Below are 18,670 nucleotides of genomic sequence, written 5' to 3'. Positions count from 1 at the left end.
TGCTTGCTAATTTTGAACATCTTGTGTAATTTAACATTATTTTATTTTTTCAAATGTTTTATTTATTTATTCATGAGAGAAAACAGAGAGAGGCAGAGGAGAAGCAGGCTCCATGTAGGGAGCCCCATGCGGGACTTGATCCCTGGACTCCGAGATCACATCCTAAGCCAAAGGCAGATGCTCAACCGCTGAGCCACCCAGGCTTCCCAACATTATTTTATTTCATCTTCCCATCTCTATTTTCAAAAATAATAGAAGGCAGAACAAAGAAATGGAACAGTAGAACAGTAACTCCACCAAAATAAAAATTAAGGAATGGAAATGAATTACCCTCTAGGCAGGGGAGTCAACGTGAGATAAATTTGATAAGAGAAGCAAGATGTGGACATAGTTATGTATTTCTTTCTAGCCTGCCCATCTGACCTGGACAAGCTACATTTAGGTAGTATGCATTGTAAAGTGTGTAGATATAACCTTAATTCATAGAAATATTTGCTTAGCTGATTAATCTTTTTTTTAATATTTTATTTATTTATTCATGAGAGACACAGAGAGAAAGAGAGAGGTAGAGACACAGGCAGAGGGAGAAGCAGGCTCCATGCAGGGAGTCTGACGTGGGACTCGATCCTGGGGCTCCAGGATCACGCCCTGGGCCGAAGCAGGCGCTGAACCACTGAGCCACGCAGGGATCCCCTGATGAATCTTTTTAATAAATATATGGGCACTACTAGGACTGGTAGATTCCTTGCATCGATGCAGTGGTGGTAGCAGCCAGGAAGTAGGCAGAGGCTCTCTTTCAGCTCTAACAGGTAGACGAAATCTATGGCCTTCTCCACTGAAGGGGGCTCTGCAAAGGGGCCCTCGTTCACTCAGACAACAGTGATTTCAACTAAAGGACATTGAGTCATGTGGGAAATAAAGTGGATAAGATTGTGCTCAATATTTCACAGTTTCCTCTTCTAATTGAAGTTAAATTCAATCTAAAATTATGATGTTTAAATTCCAATGAGGTACACTTTCTTTTTAAATTCCCTGATATAAACCAGATGATTTCTTCTCAATGCTGGATGAATTCTGTTGTAACTCTACCTTGTGACTAACAATGTGGAATCTTAAAACTATTCATTCATTTGGCAATTATTTGTGGAGTAGTTCTTACTCTGCAATGTACTGAGGTGCTAGTAGAAGCAAACAAACAAGGCAGGCAAGATCCTGTTCTTATGGAACCTGCATCCCAGTGGTAAGAGATGAATAATGTGCAAATAAAAGAACAGGCAATAAGAGGTAACAATAAATGCTGTGATGAAAATGAGTAAAACAAGGTCATATAATAACAAATGAGGCACATAGAAGTTTAGTAAGTAGACACTAAATCGATGTTTGAGACCATAAACTCCTAGACACATACTCTACTTGAAGTCACCAGAAGGAAAGTTTATAATAGGAAATAATAAGAAAAGAGAGACACATGGAATAAAGACCATCCAACTAAGAAAAAAAATAGATGAAATAATTTTGTAATCCAATCTTACATAGAATTCATTGCAAAACATGTAGTCTAATCAGAGAGGACATGTGCTGGAGCCTGACTGATTTACAAGTTGACTCCTTTAAGGAAAAAGCAGCCATTTTATATAATCCCGGAATTGGAAAAAGTGGAATCCCTCAATAGGCTGGATATGCCTTTGGCCAGCCATCACATTAGCTCTTCTCTCTGCACCATTGATTCCCTGGCTCTTCTAGAATGGCTCCTTGTCATCATTCAGCTGTCTGTCCTCATCATTCAGGCTCTGAGAAGCCTTCTCTAATCATGCAATGTAATTTTTCCTTATTTCCATATTATTATCTATTCTAATACTATGATACATTTTCTTTTAAATATTTATCAAAATATGAAATCATCTTACTATATTTTTTGTTATTTTTCCTTTTTTTTTTTACTCTACTAGAAAGGAAGTTCTGAGTAGAGATTTTGTCTACCTTATTTCTCTCTGTAACTCCAGTGAGGATGACACTGACCAGAATAGCAAAGGGAAATGGTGAAGTTGATTATGACTTGTGTCTCACTGTTATTAAGTAATGTTGTGTTAATATGTCAGGATCTAGAGAGCCTAAGGGATTATATATACTGTAAAGGAAATATTAAAGAAGCTGGTCTGTAACATCTGGAGAAAAAGGACTTTGACAAGACCTTCCAGAGCTGCCTTTACATATCTGAAGGTATAGACTTGGAAAGAGAGCAGTCTCATTTTATTGGGCTCTGCTCTGGATAACTAGAAAGCCATAAAGAGCCATACAGAAATGGTGTTCTGTTCAATATATGATGAAGAACTGCTGAGAAAGCCAAACGGACCAAACTTCAGTGATCTTTCTTGGTAACAAATCTTTATATTGGACATCATAACCTTACAGAAAATTGGAGTAAATCCTTAGTTCTCAGTGTGGAAGAAAACACTAACAAATCTTTAGATGTTGTTTAATGTTTGTAAAATAATAAGTAAACTATGGCAAATTAAGTTTGGAGAAAATTGAGTTAAAGTACTGCAGAAAATTTAATAGAGCCTTTAATAAAATAAAGTGCATTGTAGATCCTCCCAAAAGAAATAGTGTTCCCCTCAGCGCAGAGCGCAATAGACATGATTTTACCAATAGGAGCTGGAGGCTGTTGTGTGAGATCACATAGAAAAATGAACCAACAGGAAAAAGAGTTACCATTAATTTACGTCATTTTGTCCCACAATTGAAACTATTTCGCCCCAATAATTCAAAGAAAATTAAATAAAACGAAAGCATCAGATTCCTGGATGTGCTAACTCCTTGTTCCCACAAAAAGCAAGGAACAAGGTTCTGCCAGACACAAAATCAAGATGCAAATATCCAGATCTCTAGGCCATTGTGCCCCAGTGCACATAAGGGCATGAACATCAGTGAGGTCTACATTGAACAAGAAGGAGGAGGAGGAAGAGGAGAAAGAGAAGGATGAAGGAAGAGGAGGAAAAGAAGGAGGAGGAAGAGGTGAGGGAGAAGGAAAAGAAGAAGAAGAAGAAGAAAGAAGAAAGAAAAGAAAAAGAAAAAGAAAAAGAAAAAGAAAAAGAAAAAGAAAAAGAGGATGTGAAAGAGTCAGACAGGGAAGGGAGAGGAGGACAAACAAAAGGCAAGAGCTAGTCCACCCAAATCCAGACCATCGATTTTTATATTATCACGAGAAGACCTTGAGGATGTTGAATAGAGAGAGTGTGATGGGTGCCCAAAGTGAAGGAATCCAGAGGCTTGGGGATGGGCTGATGCTCTTCCCTGTGGCACCTTGAATCCTTAATACTCTCAAATTTTTCTCTCCTTTGATTTTTATGTTTTCCCAAGTTAGTTCTCTTCTGCCTTCCCTAGAATGGAGCCATGGTCATAGTTTGACAAGGCCTCAAGCATCCCCTCCTCCCTTGCAAGAAGGTTAGGAAGAATAAAGACACATCCCCCGCCTGAAACGGATGTCTTTTTGTCTTCTCTAGCTTCACCTTTCAACTCCAAAGGATCCTCCCTCTATAATTCATGGATCATTGTGCAACCTAAACATTTCTTCTCCACGTAAACATTTCTTCTCCCCAACAAAGCAACCCACACCTGATCATTTGACCTCAATTTTCCTCACCTTTTTAAATCCAAAGAACTTTATTTCCACCAATCTTTTATCTGCTTTATATTTAGATACACCCTGAGATTATTATCTCAGCCCCACCCCTGAGAAATTAATCTGACATTTTGCTTACTAGCCATAGCCTTCATAAACAATTGTTCATATTCCCCACACCTAATACTACTACCAAGTTCACACGTATCCTGAACTTTGACCTCTAAACCTTTAACTACTCACACCTTGAGTAGACTACAAGTATGTTCTTGAACACTTGACTCTTTTCTGAGCCTACAGCCATCTTTATGGTTCGCCTCCAGTCTCTGATGAACACACTTCCTATCCAGAAAGTCACTCTTTTTTTTCATTTCTTACTCAATGTCATAATATATTTTAGGAGAAATATTCAGCATGGTACTGATTGAGCCTGCAAAAATCTAATACTAATTTGGGCTAGTGGCCATTAATTTTTATATCCATTGTTAACTATTTGACATTCTCCCATTGATATCTATACCAAACCTCTCTATTCTTCTCCAGCTTCCAGACCAACCCAATCTTTCTACTGTAAAAGGCAACCCGAAAACTTAACAGCCAGGTCCAACCTTACAATGGTGATTGTGCAACTTTAAGTATACATGTTAAGCTCTGGATGTTTTAATTTCCTCATCTGTAACAGAAATAATATTTACCTGCCGGAGTGGCTTTGGGTATTGAATGAGAGTATATATGTATATATATATATGTATATATAATCTCATGTGTGTGTGTGTGTGTGTGTGTGTGTATCAGAGTGCCAAGATCATAATTAGAGCTTCATACATGGTAGCTAGAATATGGAATGTGATCTTCAGAACAATTTACAGTTTTTTTCCAGTTACAGTTTTCTATACTGACTGTAATTAGCCATCCTCCACCATGTATGTCAAATTCTTTCTAGTTCTGTTTTGTTGTAAGACAGTTTCAGCCTATCCTAGACCTTGCTAAAGCCTTAGCTTCTTTCATTTCCCTCCTCTCTTTGACTGTCAAATGTCTGAAAAAATTATAATGCTATTCTCTACCTCATCCTAATCTCCCTTTGAACCCATTCCCATTCCTCTTTGCTAAATACATTTTCTAACTGCAACAAAGACACCTCTTCTTGAAACATAATGGCTTTTTCTCAGAATTAATTGTCTTCAAACTATCATAGCAAACAATAAAACTTATAATGAAGTGTCTTTATTATGGCATTCACTTCTCTTCTTTTCCACAACCAAACTCCACATAGTCTCCCCTATTAATTAGTATCATGATCTTGTGAAGATTACTTAAATCCTCTGAGTCTCAACTTACTCACTGGTAAAATTAGGGTAATAAAATTCCTTCCTCAATGAGTTGTCCTGAAGATCACATTCCATATTCTAGCTACCATACATGAAACTCTAATTATGATCTTGGCACTCTGATACACACACACATACACACACAAGAAAAAATATATATAACCTCATTCAATACTCAAAGTCATTCTGGGAGGTGAATATTATTTCTATTTTACAGATGAGGAAATTAAAACATCCAGAGCTTAATCTGTATATTTAAAGTCTCACAGTTAACAATTAGTAAAAGCAAGACTCCTAAAAAGACCTTCTGGACTAATTACCCATATTAACTACTACATTATATTCCTTTCCAAACAGATGTAAAAGTCAAAATTTTAGGGAGCCATGCAATGTCATTTATTACTAGCTTATTATCTTTGCAGATGTTGTGTTTCAGAATGCACTGAAATAAACCCATCAAGCAAAAGACTGGTCGAACAGAGTCTACCACCCTCCTACAGGTTTTTATACATATGCTCTCAAGCCCAACAGGGAAAACACAGCTATTTAGACAATTGTATTTGGACAATCCAATTTACAATCTCATGTCAGCAACCCATAGCAGAGACCTATGACTGATCATTAATAATAATTATAATAACAATTACATGCACCGCATTTTTTAGAACAGATTTTCATGTACATGACTCCAGTTCAGTAAATTCTATTGGGGTTATCAGCAGGCCTCACTTGATAGGGCATGAAACCAAGGCTCTAGGGTGGTCTTTGTATTGTTTGCCAACTGTTTTCCAGTTCTCTCCCTTCTCATCTTCAAGGGATAAAATAAGATCACACTGTAACCTCGATGATTGAGCCAGGTCACTTGCTGGTGAGGGAAAGTGACAGCAGTGTCACTTCTTTTTTTTTCTAAAGATTTTATTTATGTATTCATGAGAGATACACAGAGAGAAGCAGAGACATAGGCAGAGGGAGAAGCAGGCTCCCCGTGAGAAGCCTGATGCAGGACTCGATCCCAGGACCCTGGGATCATGACCTGAGCCAAAGGCAGATGCTCAACCACTGAGCTACCCAGGTGCCCCTGTAGTGTCACTTCTGAGGGGAATAAATAATTGCTGAAAATGGAAATCCTCAAGAACACATCTTCACTTCACCTTGACAATGAATGACATACAAAACTACTCGACTCACTTGGGATCCATTGAAGGCAATATGACACCATCTGCTGACAACTGTCTGTGGATAGCTTGAGTACAAGGTAAACATATATTAAGATACAGAAATTCTGAGGTTGTATGTTAGCAGAGAATAATCAGGTCTTTCTGACTGATACAGGCTCATGGCACATAGTTGACTTACCCAAGGTCACACGGCCACAAAATGTCAATGTCCTCCTCTAAGCCTCATCAGCGCTGAGGTCACTGTTCCTCCTACCAGGTCTCAGCTTGCTTCATAGTTCATTGCTTCAAAAATAAACAGTATTTCCCCTGGAGGCAGAATATAAACCTAAGTGTGATCTGTCTAATCTGAGTCTAATATTCTTTATTTGGTGAAAAATGTTTGATGTTTTTACTTATTTCATAACTAGACCAAGCAGCCTATACTTAATTTCTTCCACTATATGAAGTTGAGAATTCTAAATAACAGTCCCCCCCTCTGGTGCAGGCAGAAAAATACTTCTCACCTCAAATAATCAATTTGTCGTTCAGATAATAAGTAGCAATTAAGTGACAAGAACCTCAACACCACCCAGGGTGTGACATTGTGTTTTGAGAGCTTTTCAGAGCCAACACTGACTCTGGGTGACCTCACAGGAAAGGTGGAGAAACCAAGCAGTGGCATATAAACATGACCCCTTTCCTAGGATATGGTTCACAAAGCTGGTGTGACAGCCCTGAGAGCCTCTGTATCATAGCCATCTCCACCATGAAGGTCACTGGGGGGCTTCTTCTGCTCTGCGCAGCAACTCATTTCTTCAGCAGCTCAGGTGAGTTAAAGGCAGAGAGTGCCCTGTGTGGCCATTGAACTTGTCTTCCCAAATAACCCTTTCTAAGCATTGGAGGGAAATGTCTGATCATGTGGATTTAAAGTGTACTGGCTTATAATACAAACAGTCCTGGCCTGGGATGGGAAATTCTTTTTTTTTTTTTTTTTTTTTTTTTTTTTTTTTTTTTTTCTGAAAGGGAAGGGAGATTCTTATGTGCCAACAGGTGTTTGGGAGTTTGGATCCAGTGTCTTCCCTTTCAAGGATTTTTATTTTCATCCATGGAGCCATAGGAAAATAAAAGAACTGATGTCTTCATAAGTCTACCATTTCATAAGGACACTGGAAGCAGCTGGTGTTATTAGATACTATCCCTCAGTGCAATGACACAGAAAACCGTGGATGTCTCTCCAAATCAATTCAGGAGAATCAAAATGAAACACAAATCTCCAAAGCCCAGGAGTCAACAATTAGACTTTTATAAGTCTTTATATGGTGAAAATGGTTTCAATAAATTAATATTGTAACACCTTAACATTGCGTTACATTTTTTACATCAATTCAGAGGGGGAAATATCAAAGATGGCGGCACTTCAGGCTCTTAGGAGGGGTGACTGCAATACTTTTTATTGCTATCTGACTCTGAATCATTATCAAAGACACAAGCTCCAGAAAATGTCCCATAGTCAATAAAGGGAGGAAACTGTAGTTAATTCTCCTGCCTAAATAAAAGGCTTACATTACTGGCCATTTGGCTTCTTCATCAAACAGAGTTTTATATAAGAACAGAGTGTGTGCTAAGATTCATCACCAGAGCAAATACAGAGTCTTAATCTATAGGCCCAAATTTATTTAACCAATGAGACTTTGAGACCTTGCTTTATTTTTAATATTTCTATCCATAACTCTCTTTCAGAAGCTGCTAGTCTGCCTTTAACCACAGTGAGTATATTGAATTACATTTTAATTTCAATTCCTATTGACTGGCATTTAGTCAACAAATGCTTTTGAAATTTACATGCAGAATTAATTCAGTGTGTTTGGGGAGGGGGTTAAGAGGGAGACAGACACAGATTAAAAATTCTCCTCTGCTTTCCAGAAGGCAGCTGAAGGAACATGACATACATATAAGTAATCATAGAGTTAAAAAAAAAAATCCCAAGTTAAAGGAGAGAGAGATGACTTCCAGCTGAGAGGTTGGCAAAGTCTTCATGGAAAGGACAACATGAGAGGCAGAACAGAGTTACCTTGGTTAATTGCACAGGCTCTAGATTCCAATCCCAGACCCATCACTGACTAGCTTTTACATTATGCATGTTCTCTGTTTTAAAGCCTTAATTCCCACCATCTATAAGTAGGCGTAATAGTAGGACCTATCCTATTCCATTGTTATGAAGGTTAAACAAAGAAAATTCACATATAATTTAAGCTTAATGCCTAGCATGGAAACGCTCAGGAATTAATAGAATGTGCTAGTAGTAACAGAAGTGTGGACAGCAGTACTAGTATTTAGCATGGCAATAATATTAGTAGTAGTAGAAATAGGCACAGCAGCCTCAGAATATCTGATCTGGGACTCCTAGGATGGTATTTTGCTTCCTGCCCAACAGAGACCAGTGTAGCCTATCTTGGGGGCCAGGAGACCCTAGGACATTCTCTTGTGCCTGTTGCAGGTGGACTGCAGTATTTACAAGAAGTACCCAGTGGTGGCCATCCCCTGCCCCATCACATACCTGCCTGTTTGTGGTTCTGACTACATTACCTATGGGAATGAATGTCACCTGTGCATTGAGAACTTGTGAGTACCTCATAGAAAATAAATAAGTTGCGGCCAGTGTCCTCCACTGCAAAACTCTCTTCTTTCTATGAGCCCATTTCACTTTCCATGAGCTGTGCTTATTCCCACCCAGAAGCAGCTGGTAGAGAGAGAAAACTGTCTCACAGTCAGGCTAGGTTTTCCTGCTCTACCAGCTTTAACTAGTTCCATCCATCACCCAACTGCCAATTTCTATCTCAATTGAGGGAATTCAGTAAGACCAGGAGCCCAGAAGTTCAAGAGAGGCAGGTCAGGAGTCACCAAAGGGGTGAAGGAGATCATTTGAGGGTGATCTCCAACCCCCTTCAGCTTTTGGCTATTTTAGGTAGTGGAACAGTATCTTGTTAGAAGAAAAGATCTTGAACCCCATACTAAATAATCACTGCAAACCACTGTCCTAGATGATTTCTAAGAGACTTGCAGACATACTGCTTGATTTTTAGACAAACTGTGGCTATAGAGACTTTATCCTTCTCACATTCCTACTGGCTCTAAATAACTGTAGCCTAATGGCAGAAGGAGGGAAGAAGACTACTACAAAAAAATTTTCTCTTATATAAAAAAGGGGTTTGCAGCTGTTAGTGCTTGGACCTGGGTCCCGTGAGCATGTTTTGCTTAGGTATTTTTGTTTGGCCTGTGCAGTATTTTTGAAGGCACTATAACTAGGTAGCTGTCACTTCTTTAATGAAGAACAAGTACCTTAGCATTTATTACCCTACACCAAGTCCACTTTGTTCTTTGTTAAGTCTCCTTTAGACCACTGGATTTTGGCTACCCATCTCCAATCCTGTATTTTTCATCTCTGTGATTATCTAAACAAGTTAGAATATCAGTTTACGCCCTAAGCTCAGGAGGATATGTCTGCATCTTTATTTCTATTCAGGAATAGGAAAAATTCACAGAAGGGAAGATTCTCTAACAGGCACACACATTGGTCCTCAGCCTAGAAGCTAGCTTGTGTTCAAGGACACTGCAGGGGACATGTGGTGGCAGTTCTCACTAATGCAAGATCCAGCTTCATCACAGGCCTTGCTGGCCAGGAAAGGCCACGTTAGCTTCCCTTGTCAGAAGTCTTCCTCCTTTGTTACTATAAGATATTGGTTGATGGTCCCAGGTTCTGACATCAGTGGAGGCAGTAGGTAGGGTGGAAGTATCACTGGACTAGGGACACTCTGCTTCTATCTCTGTCAGAAACTGCCTGTAGCAGGGATATTCCTTTCCAGGGATTCAGTTTCTTTATCTATAACATTAAGTTCTGTTTCATGGTAGTTCCTTTTGGCTTTGAGATTATATAACATTTCCTCTTGTTTAATGAATCTTGGTATGTGTTTTCTTATAGGAAAAGTAATGGAAAAGTCCAGTTTCTTCATGAAGGAAGCTGTTAACTTCTCCACAGACATGGGTACTGCAGTGATAATCTTCACTGTCATCTTCATCATCCCTGGGCTCTGATTGCCTTTTCCCTCATCCTGGCCAGTGCTCTGGGGTAGGAGTGGAGACAGATCCAGAGGCATCTTTGTTGAGTCAAGAAAGTTGACATGGTCTTCCTCAAACTCATGCCTTATTGACTTCCTGGGTTCTTTTTGTACTTCAATAAAAAAAAAAAAAAACCTCCCTGGAGAATTTATCTTTACTTCTACTTGTATTTGTTTCTTAGATTAGGATGTAATATCTCAGTTTAAAAATAAAACTGAGGACCATATAAATCTTCTTTAGGAGAAAATTTTGTATGAAGACTGCCAAGTGACTTCCAAGAGACACAGGGACACACACACACAAACACACATATGTAAACACACACACACACATGTGTGTGCGCACACACACACACACCAGTGAATGCCTTACCCTCTCCTGGAGTCTTTACTTTCCTTAATTAGTACCTGCCACTGGGAACTAGTCTATGGACCATGCTGGTCTTTATATTAGTTTCTTTTCCAAAGTTCCTTAGAGGGGCACCACCTTCATTATAAGTCAGCCCTGGAGAATAGATTCTCCTCCCCATTCCATGAGCATTCCATAATTTACTTTTCTTGTCTCTCACCTTGCTAACCTGCTGTAACCTTAACAGAACATCTCTGGCACTGACTACTACATTGCTTGACTTCTTCTCTAACGCTTGCCTTCCATACATATAAAATGTAGACACCACTATGTATGAAGACAACATTGACAGTATTGGCAAATTGTACATTTTTTGTTTTAAATACAGAGATCTATAACTCATTCTTATTGATGAATTTGGAGTTCCTTCTGTAGAGGGTACATATGTGACCACAACACTTTGAGGAAGTCTTTAGTGATAGGCATAGCTCACAAGAAATTAGTGACTCAGATTGGGCCTTGGTGTACTTTCATGGTCCTCATTTTCTCCTCCCCAGGTTCATTTCTTCCCTCACTTGCCCCAGAACTATTCTTGGCCTCTCTCATCTTTTCTTTATATCAAATAAATAAATAAATCTTAAAAAAAAAAGAAGAGAGATGCAATCCATAGTTTTGGTAACTCCATAAAAGTGGTATAAAAAGGCTTATAGGGGATCCCTGGGTGGCTCAGCGGTTGAGCACCTGCCTTTGGCTTGGGGCGTGATCCTGGAGTCCCGGGATCAGGTCCCACATCAGGCTCTCTGCGTGGAGCCTGCTTCTCCCTCTGCCTGTGTCTCTGCCTCTCTCTCTCTCTCTCTCTCTGTCCCTCATGAATAAATAAATGAAATCTTTAAAAATAAATAAATAAATACTAAAAAGGCTTATAAACAGTTGGTTCATGCCTGCATTTAGATTCTTCTGTTATAGTGTTATATAATCACATAAATACAGACTCTGTCCCCATGATCATGACACACCTAACATGGTCAGGATGATTGGGATAAAATATGGGTCTGAATCAGAGTTAAATTCAAAGTCAAGTTCAAAGTCAAGGTCACACCAGATCATGGCCAAGTCAACTATGGAAACTATACAGAAGACAAGGATAGAAAACTATGTTAGACAAACAGAGCTGCTGAAATAAAAGTAGCAGATAGGGAGAAGTTGTAATCTGGACAGTGAAGGGCCTGGAATAGGTGGTCAAATGGTTTTGCTGGCTTAGCCCTCTTCAGTTGCTTGCCACCTTCAGTGGCTCTTACTTTCCAGTTCCAAGCTCCCACCCCTACCAATGTGATCCTCTCCTGAGCTGCTCGTACCTGCTCATATGTGTGAAGCATCCCGTTGCCTGAGTTGTACACAACTCCACAGGTTTCTCTGTCTGCTGTGCTCTTCTCATCATGCCAATTTCTCCTACCTTCTTAGATCTTCAGCTTCTCTTTTCTTGGTCTTGATCTGTCCCTGCGCCTGACACTGTTTGCCCTGTCTTAAACATCTGCATTTTCCCAGTGCTCCTCACTAATCTTTCTTACATGTCTTCAGTTGTTTATACCTTCTTATGAGCCTGATTTTCATATTGCTCCACTTACCTAACACCTTTCTCCTCTGCTGCTTTCAAACCTTTGGCGACCTCAGTTTTCCTCATTCTTCCTCTGACCTCACTCACATCTCAGCTGAACTGAATCCTCAGAAGCTCATTCCTTTGTACACAAAAGTCCCTTTCTTCTAGTAGTTGGATTGTGATAAAGACCATATCATGGGCATACCCCTACACTGTGAGCTTATCTTCACCCTAGTATATAGTAAAGATGAAATATCTCCAACAATCTCTGCCAGCTGTGCATGAAGGTCAGGGAGAGATACCAACGGAAACATTATATAAAATGTGGGCAAAATACAAATCTATATAAGAATTCCTGATCTTCATGGATGAAAGAGAGCCAATCAACAGCCTCATTTTATGGATGGAGACTCTGAACTCCAAAAATTAGAAATGCCTCCCTGCTTATACAGAAGATGAGGACAAGAACTCAGACCTGCTACTCTCAATCCAGGGTCCAAACAGTATTTACAGAATCTTATCCATCATATCTCAATACCCCCGGGAATCAAACTCCTTCTACTCTGAAATTACCCAGTATAAAACATCTGTAAAAAACTTATAGTTCACAAAAGACTGTCATATTCCCTAACTCATTTCATCCTCGCACAGTACCCATCATAACATAGACATAATCAGCCTAGCTTCTTGGGTGAGATAAAAGAAAGAAACAATGGGCAGAACTGCAGAACCATAAATGGTGCATGGTTCTACTGGCTCCAGGTCTAGCTAGTGTTAGTTCTATATACTACACTGCATAGACATTGAGGAAACATCTGGTCTTATGTCTTCAGTCTATATTGTATCCAAGCGGATGCTAGCTGTTGATGACACTGCCCCTTTTCTTCCAATATTTACCAAAACTCACTACCTAAAAGAAGATTTCCAGTATTTCTGAAATGGAAGTCAAGAGTTGGCCTACAACTGATACATCTCAGAATCCTCTTAATGTTTACAAGTGATGTTTAAAAATAGTTATTGCTCTTCAAATTTTGGAATCAACCCATGGTTGAACTGTAAAAGAGTGAATTATGGCATACAGAGAAGAATGTGCATATTTTAAATGTCTGAAACATGAAAATAAAAATAGAAGTGACAAATCTTTAGAGAGAAAAACTGACTGAGGGAAGGATATGGAGGCAGGTAAGTTTCTTGTAGGATTGTGAGATGCTGCCTAAGGAAAAGAATAATAGAAAATGACTAAGATATATTATTTAAAGTATATATTATTATGTAAAGATAATATGCATAATTTTTAAAAGTCACAATATATTCATTAAAAATTGGGAAGAACTAAAAATGAGAAGGTAATGTAAATTAACAATTTTCCTTCATAGATGGCAGTCAATAAATAAGAAATGTATTAAGATATCAAGAAACAGAGGTATAAGTATACTATTAAGGATTGTACTGGTAACAACCTTAGAATAGAAATGGTTAAAATTTTTTTAAAAATGGTTAAAATTAGCTCCCACTGAAGTGATATTGGCAATAAAGACTTTTGGTTTTCATCATAAGCTTTTAACGTCAATGGGATTTATATATATATATTTCTTACTATGGCATATGCATTAATTTCTTTTCTTTTCCTTTTTCCCTGCCAGGAAAAGTAAATCTTTGCCACAGAGAAGCTGTTAAATCCCCATAAATATAAATGTAAAGTAGATTTATTTTTAAATTTTTACCTCTCTAAGTTTAGGCCCTGGAGAAAAAAAAATTATTCAGTTTTATTCACGTCTCTATGTACTCATCAGCACTTAAATCACTGATATCTTTGACATAATCATCATTATTATAAATCTCCACCAAGTAGCTCAGGAGAATACAATAAAACTTGGAACAGGAGACTTGTATGCTTATGCCAATTCCAATATCACCAGGTGTGTGGCAGTGGATTAGTCATTTATGTGTGCAGTATCTCTTTCCTTACCAACAAAATTAAGAGAATAATAAACTCTAATTTAACCTGTATATTATGAGAGTCAGATGACATGCATGCGAACATGCTTTGTAAACTGTAAAATCCTATGGAAATGAAATGGTTGATTATGATCTGTATGTGCATCCTTTTCCAACATTTACCCAGGTCTGAACACATATATCACATCCTTGGAAATATGTTTGGCATGCTGAAGTAAAGGCCCATGATTAGTAAATGTTGTGGGGTTTGGTCTTGGTTTGAGGAATGGGAACATTTCAGTTTCTTAGAAACTGATACTAAAAAGTGAAAAGACAAATGTACAATATGAACACATTAAGGTTACATGAATTTACGTATACAGTTCGCCCCATTTGAACACGGCCTCAATACTGTGAGTAAAACTGTGATGAAAAATGAGATATTCAAATAATCTCAAGGGATGTCATCACAAAATATTTACTAATTTTGGAAGGAGAAAGAGTAACTGTAGAGTGGAGAAACTTTGCAGATACTAACCTGCACAAGTGATCAAAGTTAGCATCGTTAGTGATGGGGCAAATCAACATCATGGGTACTATCTCAAAGTATACAATGCGAAGAATGTAGAGTAACTTCTGTATTTCCCTGCGCAAAAAGCACAACCTGAATATAGACACTAGGAAACATCAAACTCAAATTTAGAAACATTCTCTAAAATAACTTGTCAAAACCAAGAACAAATCTTTTAAATATTCTACACTGGAAGAGATTAAAGAACATGATGATGCATGATCCCAAATGGATCTTTAATTATTGTTGTTGTTGTTGTTGTTTGTTGAGAAATAGTTCACATACCATAAAATTAATGTTTTTATTTTTTTATTTTTGAAATTGAAGTATAATTCACATGCAGCATTATATTAGTTACAAAAATTCTTGTTTTTAAAATGTATAATTCTAGTCTTTCCAGCCCCGGCAACCATGAATCTAATTTTTGTCTATGAACTTGATATTCTGGACATCATACATAAATAGTGTTGCGCCCAAGATTGCGAATCCGAGAAACCACCAAGGCACCGGCACCAATGCAAGTACATGACGGTTTATTAGCAAGCTCAAGCTTGGGTCCAAGTATACCCGACACAGCGGAGCAGGGACTTGGACCCCGAGGTTAAGAGGCATAGCAGTTTTAATTTTTTTTTTTTAATGATAGTCACACAGAGAGAGAGAGAGAGAGAGAGAGAGAGAGAGAGAGAGAGAGGCAGAGACACAGGAAGAGGGAGAAGCAGGCTCCATGCAGGGAGCCCGACGTGGGATTCGATCCCGGGTGTCCAGGATCGCGCCCTGGGCCAAAGGCAGGCGCTAAACCACTGCGCCACCCAGAGATCCCTGCATAGCAGTTTTATAGGGGCCAGTGGCCAATGAGATTGTAACACAAACAGAAAGTTGCATAGTAATGTCGGTCCACACACAGGTGGCCAATTGAATTACAATTTACCCTAGAGTGACCGTGTGAACTAGCCTATCACACTCTGGTCAGAATTGGCGTGCAGGTTTGGCGGGCAAAAGGCGAGGTTTACATTCTTATGAGCTGGTTTCCAGTAGGGGTGTGCTCAGCGGCTTGACTTGGGTGGGGGAGTGCCTTAAGCAATAAGCAGGTCATGTGGAGGGTTATACATGAGATTGCGGGTGTAGGACAAAATGGAGTTAGTCCTGCTCTGCTTGTCCAAGGGTAGGGAATTTTTGTTAAATTCCTTGGGTCCCACAATAGAATCATACAATATAAGCCTTTTGTGTTTGACTTCCTCCATTAGCATAATGTTTTCAAGGTTAATCCATGCTGTAGCATGTGTCAGCAGTTCATTCTTTTTTTGTAGCTGAATAATATTCCATTCTATGGCTATACTATGTTCAGTCATTTATGAACTAATAGATACTTGGATTGTTTCCAATTTTGGACCATTATAAATAAAACTGCCATAAACATTCACATACAAGTTTTTTGTTTGTTCATTTTTTTGTTTTGTTTTGTTTTTTTTTTTGTCTTCAATGCTCTTGGGTAAATTACCTAGAAATAGAATTGCTAGGCCATAGGGTAACTCTACATTTAACTTTTTGAGGACCTACTAAACTGTTCTCAAAGCAGCTACTGTGACATTTTTCTATTCCCATGAGCAATGTATGAGGATTCCAATTTCTCCACATCCTTGACAACATCTTGTCTTTTTTTTTTTTCTTTTTTAGTAATCCTAATGGATATGAAATGGTACTCATTTTGGCTTTGATTTGCCAAAATAACTCTAATAACTGATAACTAATGATGATGAGCATATTTTAGTGTCTTTATTGGCCATTTGTATATCTTCTTTGGAAAAATGTTTATTCAAATCCATTGCTCATTTTTTAACTAGATTATTTATCTTATTATTGTTGAGCTGCATTTATTCTGTTTAGCTTTATATATTCTGAATATACTAGTCCTTTACCAGATCTATGATTTACAAATATTTTCTCTCATCCTGTTGGCTGTCCTATTAAATGCAAAATTTGGATTTTGATAAAATTCAATTTATCTATTTTCCCTTTTGCTTATTATATTCTTAGTGTCATATCTAAGAGGCCACTGCCCATTCAAAGGTCACAAAGATTTATGCCTATGTTTTCTTCTAAGACTTCTATAGTTATAACTCTTACATTTAAGTCTTTGATTCATTTTGAGCTAATTTCTTTTTTTTTTTTTTTTTGAGCTAATTTCTGCTACAATTTTTTACACAAAATGAGGTGAAGGTCCAACCTCAATTGTCCCAGCACCAATTCTTGAAGACTATTCTTTCACCAATAAATTGTTCTGGCAATTTGCCTTTGTCAAAAATCAAGTGCCATAAATGTAAATTTTTTTTTGTATTTTCAATTCTGTTACACACTATCTTGACTACTATAATTTTGTGGTAAATTTGAAATTTGAAAAGAGTGAGTTCTCTAGCTTTCTTCACTTTCAAGATTGTTTTGGCTGTTCTGAGTAACTTGTTTTTCCACATGAATTTTAGGATGGATTTATCCATCTTTCCAAAAACAGCAGCTAAGACTTTCATAGGGACTACTGCTGTCATAATAATATTAAATCTCATTGGATTGGATTTTGTTATAAAGGCATTATTGACACAAATGGCAAAATTTGAATGGAGTCTTGAGGTGAAGAGTACTCGAGAAGTTCTTTTTTAAAAAAAGATTTATTTATTCATGAGACACACAGAGAGAGGCAGAGACACAGGCAGAGGGAGAAACAGGTTCCTGCAGGGAGCCCAATGTGAGACTCAATCCTGGGACTGGAATCATGCCCTGAGCCTAAGGCAGATGCTCAACCACTGAGCCACCCAGGTATCCCAAGAAACTCTAGCCTTGCAACAATTATTTCAAAATATAAAATTAAAATGAACAAATTCATTCCTAATTGTTATGCAAAGCAGGTGCTAGTAAGTTGATAGAACTGCTCCTCCAAGGAAGCAAAGTAAAAGCGCTGAAGTGACTTAAGAATGGTTAATAGCAAGACAATATGATAAGGATATGCTACACAGAGGGAGTTCTTAGGTAAATTCTCCAATAAACCATAAAGTTCTCCTCACTTCTCCTACCTCCCAATACACACTGAAAATAGTTCAGAATTCCTTAGGAAAAAAAAACACCCTCAATTCATGGTGACATTTTAAGCTGCTGCATTCTCCTTTCCTTCCCCTCCTCTCCACCTCCTCCCCCTCCTCCTCCTCCTTCTTCTTTTTATCAGTATAACTCAGGGCTGCTTAAAAGGTCTTGCTTATTAGGAAGAAAGGACTGCCATTGTATGGAAAGACATTTCTGAAGAGCTCAAGTGACTTCGTGTCAAAGTTTTCCTGATTCCTAGATCTTGCAACATTTCCTCTCCACAGGTGATCACTTAACCCATGCATGCACATCAATGGCTCCTAAACTCTACCCAGTCTTCCTTAGAAGCAGAAGAGGTCTTAGCAATCATAGCCTCCCCCAGCCCAGCCCTTTGACACCCTCCAGAGAGTCACCTTTATATTAGTCCTCCTCTAATCTTGTAACCAAAATCTTGAGATTTGGTTCTTCTTGGGCTTTAATTCAGAATACTTTATTCCCTGAACTAGAGAATCTCCTGTCACGGCTCTGGAACTCTATGTGAATTTAGTCCTTCCAGATTATCCTCTTTTGCTTCTCTTCTCTCTTCTGCGTTCACACTCTCATAACAAACCAAGCTGAGGCTCTGATCCAGACTCTTCAGGTACAAGCTCTCCTTCAAGAGATGATGCCTGCCCACCAGACAGCACAGGTTTCAGATGTCTTTATCTTTTTGAAGGGAAACAATTGTGAGTTTCAGCCTCTCACACTCTGGCACTACTTCCACTAGTGGTTTATAGTGTCTTCCACCTCCATTTATCAAAACTGCAAGAGGTACTTACAAGGTCTTCTCATAGAGTCACTGTATTTGAAAATTGGCACATTCCAAAATAAGTATCCTTGTAGCCTTTATCAAGGATTTCAAATTAAAAATGTTTGGATAAAGCG

The 18,670-nt window shown here is 38.4% G+C and overlaps 2 protein-coding genes across 2 annotated transcripts in view; one reads left to right on the top strand and one right to left on the bottom strand.

Annotated features, from left to right (window-relative positions):
- LOC112651396 (sperm-associated acrosin inhibitor-like) overlaps positions 1 to 18,670 on the bottom strand; it is a 124,458-nt gene that overhangs the window by 61,329 nt on the left and 44,459 nt on the right. The window lies entirely within an intron of this gene.
- Positions 6,747 to 10,360, top strand: SPINK7 (serine peptidase inhibitor Kazal type 7). The gene is made up of 4 exons (XM_025434629.3): positions 6,747 to 6,934; positions 7,848 to 7,873; positions 8,605 to 8,729; positions 10,087 to 10,360. Exons 1-4 carry the CDS (start codon positions 6,796 to 6,798, stop codon positions 10,130 to 10,132), a joined length of 336 nt encoding a protein of 111 aa, XP_025290414.1. The 5' UTR covers positions 6,747 to 6,795; the 3' UTR covers positions 10,133 to 10,360.

The sequence above is a fragment of the Canis lupus genome, chromosome 4 (assembly GCF_003254725.2).
Source record: "Canis lupus dingo isolate Sandy chromosome 4, ASM325472v2, whole genome shotgun sequence".
Classification (NCBI taxonomy): domain Eukaryota; kingdom Metazoa; phylum Chordata; class Mammalia; order Carnivora; family Canidae; genus Canis; species Canis lupus.
The sequence above is the reverse complement of the archived record's forward strand: the minus strand, read 5'-3'. Positions and strand labels throughout refer to the sequence as shown.

Coding starts and splice junctions, on each gene's coding strand:
- SPINK7 (XM_025434629.3), top strand. CDS start 6,796: ATGACCCCTTTCCTAGGATATGGTTCACAAAGCTGGTGTGACAGCCCT. Junction 6,935..7,847: donor TCATTTCTTCAGCAGCTCAG/GTGAGTTAAAGG, acceptor ACTCTCTTTCAG/AAGCTGCTAGTCTGCCTTTA. Junction 7,874..8,604: donor CTAGTCTGCCTTTAACCACA/GTGAGTATATTG, acceptor TGCCTGTTGCAG/GTGGACTGCAGTATTTACAA.